General features: G+C 41.4%; 1 protein-coding gene across 3 annotated transcripts in view; it reads right to left on the bottom strand.

Annotated features, from left to right (window-relative positions):
- Positions 1-13769, bottom strand: part of rabgap1 (RAB GTPase activating protein 1) — a 242797-nt gene that overhangs the window by 163807 nt on the left and 65221 nt on the right. For all 3 annotated transcript variants that reach the window (XM_073052552.1, XM_073052553.1, XM_073052554.1), the window contains 3 exons: positions 13564-13721; positions 7540-7650; positions 3622-3688 (listed from right to left, as the gene is read on the bottom strand). In XM_073052552.1, the coding sequence (XP_072908653.1) occupies positions 3622-3688; positions 7540-7650; positions 13564-13721 (336 nt within the window). The remainder of the gene's footprint in view (positions 1-3621; positions 3689-7539; positions 7651-13563; positions 13722-13769) is intronic.

Below are 13769 nucleotides of genomic sequence, written 5' to 3'. Positions count from 1 at the left end.
TCTGCCATGAATTTGCCCACTCACCTAACCAATCCAAGTCACCCTGCATCCTCTTAGCATCCTCCTCACAGCTAACACCGCCACCCAGCTTCGTGTCATCCGCAAACTCGGAGATGCTGCATTTAATTCCCTCGTCTAAATCTTTAATATATATTGTAAACAACTGGGGTCCCAGCACTGAGCCTTGCGGTACCGCACTAGTCACTGCCTGCCATTCTGAAAAGGTCCCGTTTACTCCCACTCTTTGCTTCCTGTCTGCAAATCCATTCTCTATCCACATCAATACCATACCCCCAATACCATGTGCTTTAAGTTTGCACACTAATCTCCTGTGTGGGACCTTGTCAAAAGCCTTTTGAAAATCTAAATATACCACATCCACTGGCTCTCTCCTATCCACTCTACTAGTTACATCTTCAAAAAATTCTATAAGATTCGTCAGACATGATTTTCCTTTCACAAATCCATGCTGACTTTGTCCGATGATTTCACCTCTTTCCAAATGTGCTGTTATCACATCTTTGATAACCGACTCTAGCATTTTCCCCACCACCGATGTCTGACTAACCGGTCTATAATTCCCCGGTTTCTCTCTCCCTCCTTTTTTAAAAAGTGGGGTTACATTAGCCACCCTCCAATCCTCAGGAACTAATCCAGAATCTAATGAGTTTTGAAAAATTATCACTAATGCATCCACTATTTCTTGGGCTACTTCCTTAAGCACTCTGGGAAGCAGACCATCTGGCCCTGGGGATTTATCTGCCTTTAATCCCTTCAATTTACCTAACACCACTTCCCTACTAACATGTATTTCCCTCAGTTCCTCCATCTCACTAGACCCTCAGTCCCTTACTATTTCCGGAAGATTATTTATGTCCTCCTTAGTGAAGACAGAACCAAAGTAGTTATTCCATTGGTCTGCCATGTCTTTGTTCCCTATGATCAATTCACCTGTTTCTGACTCTAAAGGACCTACATTTGTCTTGACCCATCTTTTTCTTTTCACGTATCTATAAAAGCTTTTACAGTCAGTTTTTATGTTCCCTGCCAGCTTTCTCTCATAATCTTTTTTCCCTTTCCTAATTAAGCCCTTTGTCCTCCTCTGCTGGTCTCTGAATTTCTCCCAGTCCTCAGGTGTGCCGCCTTTTTTTTGCTAATTTATATGTTTCTTCTTTGGACTTGATACTATCCCTAATTTCCCTTGTCAGCTACGGGTGCACTAGCTTCCCTGGTTTATTCTTTTGCCAAACTGGGATGAACAATTGTTGTAGTTCATTCATGCGATCTTTAAATGCTTGCCATCGCGTGTCCACCGTCAACCCTTTAAGTATCATTTGCCAATCTATCTTAGCTAATTCACGTCTCATACCTTCAAAGTTACCCTTCTTTTAGTTCAGAACCTTTGTTTCTGAATTACCTATGTCACTCTCCATCTTAATGAAGAATTCCACCATATTATGGTCACTCTTACCCAAGGGGCCTTGCACGACAAGATTGCTAACTAATCCTTCCTCATTGCTCAATACCCAATCTAGAATGGCCTGCTCTCTAGTTGGTTCAGAAAACCATCCCGCATACATTCCAAGAAATCCTCTTCCTCAGCACCCTTACCAATTTGGTTCACCCAATCTATATGTAGATTAAAGTCACCCATTATAACTACTGTTCCTTTATTGCACGCATTTCTAGTTTCCTGTTTAATGCCATCCCCAACCTCACTACTACTGTTAGGTGTGCAACTACTAACACTACTACTGAGCTGTGCAACTACAACCTCACTACTACTGCTGGTGCAACTCCCACCAGCGTTTTCTGCCCCTTAGTGTTATGCAGCTCTACCCATAGCGATTCCACATCCTCCAGGCTAATGTCCTTCCTTTCTATTGCGTTAATCTCCTCTCTAACCAGCAATGCTACCCCACCTCCTTTTCTTTCCTGTCTATCCCTCCTGAATATTGAATATCCCTGGATGTTGAGCTCCCATCCTTGGTCACCCTGGAGCCATGTCTCTGTGATCCCAACTATATCATATTCATTAATAACTATCTGCACATTCAATTCATCCACCTTGTTACCAATGCTCCTCGCATTGACACACAAAGCCTTCAGGCTTGTTTTTACAACACTCTTAGCCCTTATACAATTATGTTGAAAAGTGGCTCTTTTTGCTTTTTGCCCTGGATTTGCCTGCCTGCCACTTTTACTTTTCACCTTACTACTTTTTGCTTCTACCCTCATTTTACACCCCTCTGTCTCTCTGCACTTGTTCCCATCCCCCTGCCACATTAGTTTAAAGCCTCCTGAACAGTAGTAGCAAACGCTCCCCCTAGGACATTGGTTCCAGTCCAGCCCAGGTGCAGACCGTCCTGTTTATACCGGTCCCACCTCCCCCAGAACTGGTTCCAATGCCCCAGAAATTTGAATCCCTCCCCCTTGCACCATTTTTCAAGCCACGTATTCAACTGAAATATCCTCCTATTTCTACTCTGACTAGCACGTGGCACTGGTAGTAATCCAGAGATTATTACCTTTGTGGTCCTACTTTTTAGTTTAACTCCTAACTCCCTAAATTCACCTTGTACGACCTCATCCCGTTTTTTACCTATATCGTTGGTACCTATGTGCACCACGACCACTGGCTGTTCACCCTCCTATTCCAGAATGTCCTGCAGCCGCTCAGAGACATCCTTGACCCTTCATCTTCCTTGGTACCCCTCCTCCTTCCTTTTCTCCCATGGTTCACTATCCTGCATCAGATTCCTTCCTTCTCCGGCACTTTACCCTTTCCACCTATCACTACCGAGCTTCTGCCTTCATCTCCCCTCCCTCAAACACATGGCTTCACCCATCACCTTCTAGCTTGTGCTCTCTACCCTTCCCCCCTTTTTCTGGCATCCTCCCCTCCCTTTCCAGTCCCGACGATGGGTCTGCCTGACCTACTGATTTCCTCCAGAATTGTGTCTGTGTTGCTCAGACTTTCTACTCATACCGATAAATGGCAAAAGTCCCAGATACCTGATGTTGCAGCAATTCCATATTTTTATGCACCAGCGAATGAGAAATTGAGAGGAGCCATCACACACAGGTGTACAAGATAAGAGGGATAGAACGAGTGAACAGTCAGAGATGTCTTCGAAGGGAGCAAATGGCTAATACAAGGGAGCATAATTTAAAGTGTTTGGAGGAAAATGTAGGGGGATATCAGAGGCAAGCTTTTTTTTTTTTTTAAAACAAAAGAGTGGTGGGTGCATGGAACGCCCTGCCAGGGGTGATGGTAGATGCAGATACAAGAGGTACATTTAAGAGACTCTTAGATAAGCAGATGGATAAAAGAAAAAAATTGGAGGGTTATGTGGGAGGGAAGGGTTAGATTGATTGTAGAGTAGGTCAAAAGACTGGCTCAACATCATGAGTTGAAGGCCCTGTGCTGTGTTGTCCTTTTCTGTTTCTATGTTCTATTTCCCACAACCCTTGACTCTCTCAGACTAAAAATGGAAAGAAACACATATTACATTACTTTACGATGAGTAATTTGGATAATATGAATTTAACATTCTTCAACTAAAACTATGCAAACAAAGCTAAACAAAAAGGGGGCTGTTTATTGAGCCGAAATCTTACCAAATCCAACAGATGCATGTCACTGTTGCGGACATCTTTGCCAGGACTGAGAAGAAGGCCGAAACACCTTAAGAAAGAACACAACTAGAAATGTTAACACAATTATGGATTGATTAAGTAATATTAACTACTAGTCCACTAATACTTACTTGCAATGTAATACTGTGCAATTCAATAGAACAATTTTCACATGAATAAATGCACATTTGTTGTCACTTTTCATAAAATGAATGAAATACAATGGATTCTGGTTAATTGTGCCATCAATCAGGCCAGTTGCTTATTTGGGCCAATTCTTAAACAACAAAAACTAACTGAGAAAATAGCCAAGATTTCCTTCATTTATTTGGGACACTATATCACTTAATTAGGATAGGAGACTGTTGCTCTGTCAGTCACATGCACTTGCATGGCCATTAGACACTACAGTGATTACAGTGAACAGTTTTTAAATAGTGTCAGTTGCATGTGTTTGTGTTCAAAAAGCAGTGATTTTGCTACTGACAGTTTGTGAGAAATAAGCAGTTAGACAATTCTGAACTGTTTTGTTCACTGTGTTTTCAAGCATTCAGATTAAAGATGCCAGAAATGGTCGGGAGTGAAAATTAAATGATTTCACTATTCAACAAGTTAGGTACTGTGAAGAATTAAGGTACCAACAATCATCTTCAATGTTATAATGAAAAAGCTGATTTGGAGGATGCAATTGTCAAAAACATTGTATGAAGGCAGTCCATTATCTACACTAGCTGTCTACACCAATTTTGTTCATTTATAGTCAATCAAAAAAAGCACATTAGTGTTCACTGGGTGAACTCCTCTGTCCATAACTAATACAGTTCTATAGTACTGCAAGTAGTACTGACAGTGTTCTAATTTGCTCTTGTTTTTCTTCTAAATACATAATTTGTTACTCAGTTAAATAGTAGTTTGTCTTCTTGTACTCTTTAAACAATTTTCATGGAACTTCAGCTTAAATTAAGCAGCCACTTAATTGGGCCAAAATGAACCAGTCCCGATACAGTCCAATTAACCGGAATCCACTGTGTTCAGTAAAATTTAAAGAACTCCTCAGATGTAATAAGAGGACATGATCGCTAAGAATTTGAAAGTGTGGTGAAAATTGTTATAAAGCTGCCACAGGAAAGCAAAGAATCTGACAGTAATGCTGTGTTCGTTCATTATGTGCCATGTCATATGATGCAGACGATAATAGTCTTTCCACGGCCGTGATTGCTCTCGGCAAATTCTTCTACAAAAGTGGTTTGTCACTGTCTTCTTCTGAGGAGTGTCTTTACAAGACAGGGTGACCCCAGCCATTATCAGTACTCTTCAGAGAATGCCTGCCTGGAATCAGTGGTCTGCACCAGCTGCTCATACGACCAGCCACCACCTGATCACATGGCTTCATGAGACCCTGGTTGGAGGGCTAAGCAGGTGCTACACCTTGCCCAAGGTGAGCTGTAGGCTTGCCTTACACCTCCTTTGGTAGAGATGCCTCTCCACCCCATCACCCTAATGTTATATAGGAATCCAAAAAGAGCAGGAAATATTTTGAGAAGATAACAGTGGTAATGAGACTTAAATACAAGAGTTGTACTTGGGTACAATGGGGGGTGATGAGAAAAGTTTCAGGAAAACTGAGAGGATTTCCACAAAAGAATATCAAGTTTTAGGGGAAATAACTAAAGAGTTTCAATGTGCAATACAGAGGGGAAAAAGTTTGGAAAGATTTAATGAGGACGCACACATGGGAGGTGTTCTTTGGTACAAGAAGGCAAGGTCAATTGTTGCGCTAAAGGTTCCAGTAACAAAATCACTGGAGCTCTGCAAATTTTTCGGATGTACTGCAGAATAGTAAGCTAAAACTCATAAACCAACCACTCAATGATCTTCCCATAGTGCTACACTGCCCCCTAGACTTCTGTTCTAACATCCAACTTTAGAACAAAGTGGAAATCATTTAGATCAATGTTGGGAAAAGGTAAATGTAGTTTAATAAATCTACAGAATCCCGTTTTCCTCATTATTGACAGGATTCTTTATTCCAAATGTTCTTTTCCTAACTTGTGTTAACTTTAAAAGTCTGTGTATCACAGAAAAGTGAAATAAAACAGGTCAGATGCAGCATTAACAAGAAGACTGGTATGGTACAATACCATGCAGGAGTTAATGAGAAGCCCAGAGGTAATCTTTTTTGCTAAATGGCATTTTACAGTTAAAGGAAAAGGTCTAGGTATTACAGGTTTCCCCCGCTATCCGAAGGTAGAGCGTTCCTATGAAACCGTTTGTAAGCCGAAATGTCATAAAGCGAAGAGGCAATTACCATTAATTCATCTGGGAAAAAATTTTGAGCGTTCCCAGACCCAAAAAATAACCTACAAATCATACCAAATAGCACATAAAACCTAAAATAACATGAACATATAGTAAAAGCAGGAATATGATAAATATACAGCTTATATAAAGTAGAAATATTGTATGTACGGTGTAGTTTCATTTATCAAAATCGGGAAGACAGCGAACCGAAATCAATTTGGAGAGGGGGGGGGGAAAAAAATCGGCACATACACACCTACACACGTACACGCATGCACACACAACTGCCCACACAAGGCTTCACGGTCATGGTAGTCTTTCTCAGGGTAAACACACGTATAAAGCAGGTGTCTTTTTTTGTAAAAGCGAAAATCCGCTTTGGTACTAATGTGGGTCTTTTGGAACAGTGATCTGTCGTAAAGTGAACATTCGAAAAATGGGCCATCTGTAGACGAAAATTTGGGATGAAATTCTAGACTCTTCTCTTGGAAGACAATTTAATTTTAATTTTGACGAGGCCAAAGTAGGACCTATCCTGAAAGAAGTTTGCTTGCAAAGCTCTCAATGCAAATCAGACTGGCTTAGGTTCTCTCATTGGTGTCAGTTAAAATGCTGCTGAAAAGCACAAGAAAATTGGCCAGATCCCAATTCTAAAAGATCAATTGTACCAAATCTCACAAAGAGTCAAATGGCAGTTTTATTCCAACACCACAAACAAGAAATAATTCTCACGAGTATGAGAGTATAGATGCAATGTGGCATGTATGGGCCAGATCGAGGCACTGGGCCTTGGGTTGGAGAGAGAGAGAGAGAGAGAGAGAAACAAGCCAATGTTTGGCCATTGTGCAATGGATTTGGAGCCGATTCAAAGCAGCAGAACCGAGATGAGGCATACTGTGGCAGTTGGGACTGTGCCAGTTGGGACTGTGCCCAAGAGTGGGGAAGAAGCCAATGTTTGACCAAATTAAGTGCCAGGCCAGTTTGCAAAGGTCAGGTACAGGCCAAATCAAGGGGCCAGCTCCTGGGCATCAAAGCGGCAGGGGCCAGGTCCGAGAGTAAGGAACAATTTGCTAATCAGCTGATTTAAACGCTGGATCAGAATGAAAAGGTAAGGGTGGCAAGGTCGGAGTAGAGGGACAGGATGGTGTCAGGCTTGCTACTCAATAAGGTTTACTTGTCTGCACTGAATTAAAGCTGTGTGGTCTGCAATAACGGCCCCCTGCATCAGTTGTGACAGGCTTCGTGGCTGTGGACTCACTTTCATTACCTTCAGTTCTGAATATTATTTGCTATTATTGCTTACACAGTTTTTTTTTCCTGCACATCTGGTATTTGACGGTCTTCTTTTTAATGGGCTCTATCTAGTGGTTTCTTTGTTTTGTGGCTGCCTGCAAGGAGATGAATTTCAAGCTTGCATATAGTATACATACTTTGATAATAGATTTCAGATATCAGATATCACTTTAACAGATTTAAAAGCATACTACCACGCCAAAACCAGATCAACAGAAAGTACTCTTAGAATCAGAACAATTCTGCAAGTTAATGTAGCTGAACATAATTTTATTAAAATAAAAATTTGCATTAACGGCTTAGTACCTTTCAATGATAAGCTCCTTGTTGGATACCTGCTGAACATAAATTACAATCTTCTTCTCCACTCCCTGTCGAAGTTTGAAGCACTGCTTATCTTTATCTTTGGGGACTGCACTGTCAAACAAAATCCAAAAGAATGTTTTAGTATCTTATGAATGCAATTTTAACACTCACATCTCCTTGGCACACAGGAGGAGGCTGTGTAGCTTGGCAAGACTATGCTTGCTCACAGTATTCACATCTTTCCTCGAAGATGAAGATTCCCAACTTGGGTTCCACAGACCCCTTGCTTAACTGTATGGTACATGCCATAAAACAGCGGGAACCTCTGCTCAGAGAGGGTACAGCCTCAGAATAGAGAGACATCCCTTTAAAACAGAGATGAGGAGGAATTTCTTTAGCCAGAGAGTGGTGTATTGGTGAAATTCATTGCCACAGATGGTGGGAGAGAGAAACACATACAAATGCAGGAGGGACTCAGCATATCAGACAGCTTCTATGGAGAGGGATGAACAGTCAGTACTTCAGGACATGCTCTACGACACTGTAACTGGCTCTATGACTATAACAGGTTACATGGCAGACACGTAGCTTGCTTACTTGAACAGAGTTACCTTCACTTTTCAATCAAGGTTAACAAGTGTTGTGTTTGTCTTAATTTTACTTAATCCTTCAATTAACTAATACAGTGGATTCTAGTTAATTGAGCCATTGGTTAATCAAGACAGCCATTTATTTGAGAAAACTCTTAAAGGACTACTAATCAAGAAAATAGCCAGGACTCCCTTCACTTATTTGGGACATTATGCCACATAATTGGGACTGGAGACTTGCCGATCAGTGTCTAACCAGCACCCATGTGGCCGTTAAGACACTACACTGTGGTTAGAGCAAAGTTTTTAAATAGCGTCAGTCGTGGGTGTATGTGTTCAAAACTCAGTGATTTTTTTTTTGTCACTGATAGCTGATTAGAAATAAGCAGCAAGATAATTCAGACCTGTTGTGGTCACTATGGATTCAAGCTTGGAGATGCCAGAAACAGCCAGGAGTGAAACTGAAATGATTTCACTACTTCAACAAATTAGAAACTACGAAGAAATAAGGTATCACCAATCATCTTTAATGTTACAATGAAAAGGAACTCCCCAGCTCTTTACTTCACCCCTCCCCCACCCTGTTTCACCCATCACCTTGTGTTCCTCCCACCTCTTCCCCCACCTTTTAACTCTACTCCCTGTCTTTCTTTCTCCAGTCCTGCTGAAGGGTCTCGGCCCAAAACATCGACTGTATTCTTTTCCATAGATGCTACCTGGCCTGCTGAGCTCCTCCAGCATTTTGTGAGTCTTGCTTGGATTTCCAGCATCTGCAGATTTTCTCTTGTTTGTGCTTAAATAGATGCAAAGATTTTTTTGGTTCTCTTTAACTGCTTTTAACTTTCTCTGACCAAAACATTTAAAGTTCTTTGAAAGACCTTTGACAGCAGCAAGCTGTAGTTGACAGGCCTCATGATCTGTCACTCACAGGCAGCTCAGCTGTAACAAAACGACATTCAAATCCACACAAAAAGAACAGCAGTCTGAGACCAAAATTAAATTGACAACAATCCCTCTCATATAGTCACTGCAATGTTTTTCCATTACTGTATTTCTTATTTTACATTGAAGAAAGAGAATTCTGAGGCTCATAAATTATATTCCTATTTTCTTCCATGCTTAGGAAAGAAATCAAATTCAAAATGCATTCCAAAAGATATAAAATTCATTACCCTTATCTTTAGATGCCAGACAACATTTGCCAGGTACAAATCAAGATTTAGTTTCACTGGGAATGCAAGATAAAGCAGCTTTGACATTTTCTAAGATGTAGCCACTGAACATTCAATACTCTGACAAGGATGTTAAATGATTCTTAACTTTGTTATTAACACTGGTTATTTTTAGCTTTTGGCATTTGCAGCATTATAAGTGAAACCTTCGAATATCTCAGGCACAGTGTTGATGGGGCAATGTAGAAAGGTAGAGAGAGGGAGATGGCCAAGATAAATCGCAACAAAAGAAATGAGAAATTCTTAGTTCACTTGACTGGGAGGTCACAAGGAAAAGCAGCCTACAGCACGGAAACTGAAACACAACAGTACAGCACAATAACAGGCCCTTCGGCCCGCAATGTTGTGCTGAACCAAATTAACAATCAAAAGGTCAACTAAACTAATCCACTATGTCTGCACAATATCCATACCCATCCGTTTTCCTCACATTCATGTGACAAGCTAAGCACCTCTTGAAAGTCCTTAATGCATCTGCCCCTACCACCACCCCAGGCAGCGCATTCTAGGTACCCACCACTCTGTATTAAAAAAAACTTGCCCCTGACATCTCCTTTGAAATTACCACCTCTCACCTTAAATATATAACCTCTGATATTAGACATTTCGACCCTAGGAAATAGACCACTGTCGTGGCAAAATGAAAAATGTACTTTTAACCAAATTGCACTGATCCAAAATCTTTTTGGTACCTCTTTAATATTATTGGCTAGTTTACTTCTGTATTCCATCTTTAACTTAATAACTTTTTAGTTGCTTTCTGGTGGGTTTTTAAAAGCTTCCCAATCATCTAACTTCCCACTAATTTTTGCTCTATTATATGCCATCTCTTTGCCTTTTACGTTGGTTTGGATTTCTCTCATTAGCCACAGTTGTGCTATCTTTCCTTTAGAATAAGTTTCCTCTTTGGGATGTGTATATCCTGCGACTTCCGAATTGCTTCTAGAAATTCCAGCCATTTCTGCTCTGCCATCATCCCTGCCAGTGCTTTATTTCCAATCAATTCTAGCTGACTCCTCTCTCATGCCCCTGTAATTCCCTTCGCTCTAGTGTAATACTGATACATCAGACTTTAGCTTTTCCTTCTCAAATTTCAGGATGAATTCCATCATATTATGATCACTTGCCCCAAGGGTTCTTCTACCTTAAGCTCTAGTTCATTACACAACACCTAATACAGATAGCTGATCCGCTAGTGGGCTCAACCATGAACTACTCTAAAAAGGCATCTTGTAAATGAACAGTTCTCTCTCTCTCTCTCTCTCTCTCTCTCTCTCTCTCGTTGAACTCGGGGGGAGGGTGGAGGCGATGCCACAGATTTACCACCCTGTTATGCCTCACCTCTTGCTGTAGAAGGGAGACACCTCTCTTTCCCTTTATTAGGGACAGAGATAGCCTGTGATATGTCGAATCGTTAGGAGAACAATTAAAATTTATTGCACTACAGATCATGGTCTTTCTTAGGGGCTTTGCTATTGCTTGCTTGATGGGTGAGAGGGTGCTGATGCTTTTTTTGGTGGAAGTGGGGGATGGGAAGGTTGTTGCTTTGCTGTTGCTTGTGCTTGGGGGGCAGTGTGGGTTCTTTGGGGTTCTAACATTCTTTGGGGCACTCTTCTGTTTTCGTGGATGTCTGCAAAGAACAAAAATTTCAGGATATGTATTGCATACATTTCTCTGACATTAAATGGAATGACTGAAACTATTGAAAAAAAATAGAAGTGGGGATACTGATGGGGAATAAAATCATCTGATTAACAGGCATTGGCCTGGCAAACTGCAGTTAACCAGAATGGACAAGCACCTTTTAGACTGTACATCAATCTTCACCCCCTTCCTGAAGTTTTCCATGGTCACGGGGGAATGAGAATAAACACCCGTCTTCCAGTAATTCACCCAATTTCCAAAGACAACTGTATCTGAAGGTACTGTAGCTCACAGGGAGTTACTACACACAAGCCATGTGTGGCTAGGCATGGCTCAAATACCATCTATAAATTTGCTGACGATACAACCATTGTTCGTAGAATCTCAGGTGGTGACGAGAGAGCGTACAGGAGTGAGGTATGCCAACTAGTGGAGTGGTGCCGCAGCAACAACCTGGCGATCAATGTCAGTAAGAAGAAAGAGCTGACTGTGGACTTCAGGAAAGGTAAGACGAAGGAACACATACCAATCCTCATAGAGGGATCAGAAGTGGAGTGAGTAAGCAGCTTCAAGCTCCTGGGTGTCAAGATCTGAGGATCTAACCTGGTCCCAACATTGTGATGTAGTTATAAAGGAGGCAGGACAGCGGCTATACTTTATTAGGAGTTTGAAAAGATTTGGCATGTCAACAAATACAGTCAAAAACTTCTATAGTTGTACCGTGGAGAGCATTCTGACAGGCTGCATTACTGTCTGGTATGGAGGGGCCACTACACAGGACCAAAAGAAGCTGCAGAAGGTTGTAAATCTAGTCAGCTCCATCTTGGGCACTAGCCTACAAAGTACCCAGGACATCTTCAGGGAGCGGTGTCTCAGAAGGGCAGCGTCCATTATTAAGGACCTCCAGCACCCAGAGCACGCCCTTTTCTCACTGTTACCATCAGGTAGGAGGTACAGAAGCCTGAAGGCACACACTCAAGTGACTCAGGAACAGTTACTTCCCCTCTGCCATCTGATTCCTAAATGGGCACTGAATCTTTGGAGATAACCGCACTTTTTAAAAAATATACAGTATTTCTGTTTTGGCACATTTATAAAATCTATTCAATATACAGTACTTATACTGTAATTGATTTACTTGGGTTTTTTTCTCTGCTGGATTATGTACTGTATTGAACTGCTGCTGCTAAGTTAACAAATTTCACATCACATGCTGGTGATAATAAACCTGATTCTGATTCTAATTCTGGTGTCAGTGGCCCCCCCCCCACCCCAAAAGAATAAAGCTCAAAGACGATATTAACCTTCTCCAGGACACTGGCAAAATGATGCACACACAGATATGCATGCACATATCCACACTCCATGTACAATTTTATACTACAGTTTATTTTCCTTGTTTATAAATTTAAACCTGTTTTCAACATGACAGAAGAGCTTAATTCAGATTCAGATGTATTTATCACATGTAACTGAAACATACGGTGAAATGCATTGTTTACATTAACAACTAACACTACCTATCGAAGTGCTGGTGTCACCACATACTCTGGCAGCAACATAACATGCCCGCTATGTTCAGCAGAACAATACAAGCAACAAGAACAGAATAACAGCAAGACAGGCCCTGGTCCTCCCTCCCACCCACAGACAGGCCTCCAACCCCAGGAAAGTCCACCTCCAGGACTCCAGCCACCAGACTTCCCCAGCTTGTGATTCATTGTGACTACCAATGTCGTACTTTCCTTCCGCCCTCACTGAAATGAAGACTAGTATCAAGCATAGTGCAAAAAATTGCTGGGCACACCCAGGTCAGGCAGCATTTTGTGGGCCGAGAAACACCGTGGGGCGCTATGGTAGTGTGATGGTGAGCGCAAAGCTATTACAGCTTGGGGCGTTGAAGTTATGAGTTCAAATCTGGCGTCCTCAGTAAGTTTATACATCCTTCCCGTGAGCGCATGGGTTTCCTCCAGGTGTTCTGCTATCCACCCACAGTCTAAAGATGTGCTAGTTAGTAGGTTAATTACCTTGTGATTAGGCTAGGGTTAAATAGGAGGGTTGATGTGCAGTGCAACTCTTTGGTCCTGTTCCTCACTGTATCTCAAAAATAAAATCAAAGACTTTTGAAAAGTTGAAGACGGAGTGAAGGGTGTTAAGATGTTATACTGTTCCTCTCTTCACAGATGCTGCTGGCTGCTGACTGCTGATATTTCAGGCACTTCTTGTTTTATTTCAGATTTTCAGCATCTACAGTTTTTTTATATTGTCATCTGATTTCAAACCCATTTTAAACAAAGAGTTCCAAACAATTTAAAACTGTACATTTAATTCTAAATTTAACTATCATCTTGCATCAAGGAAGTTGCTACTTAAGCCACACATTCTTTGTTTGCAAGAACTTGAAACTGACTGTTCAAGTGGCACTGTGCATTTCCACAGCGAAGGTAAACAGACCAACCCACACCTGTCCAAGGTTCCATCTGCAACCAGAAAGCAATCCTTAAACACCAAGTTTCTCAAAAAGGCTTTAAGCAAAGTACAAAAGCTCCATTGAGTACCTGAAGTATCCTTTACCATCATCTTCTTTTATCTCCAAAGAGACAGTAAATATGAATATATCACTGTCTGGGGTTAATGCTGGTGGGTTCGCTGAGAGCGGCGTATGTTTTGCAGACCGTCGGAAAGCGGTGGCAAAGCTGTATAGTATACGGCTTACCTAAAGTGTGGATTGTAAGGAAATAAGTTAGCCACCGCAACAGTCTGT

The sequence above is a fragment of the Hemitrygon akajei genome, chromosome 7 (genome assembly GCF_048418815.1).
Source record: "Hemitrygon akajei chromosome 7, sHemAka1.3, whole genome shotgun sequence".
NCBI lineage: Eukaryota > Metazoa > Chordata > Chondrichthyes > Myliobatiformes > Dasyatidae > Hemitrygon > Hemitrygon akajei.
The sequence above is the reverse complement of the archived record's forward strand: the minus strand, read 5'-3'. Positions and strand labels throughout refer to the sequence as shown.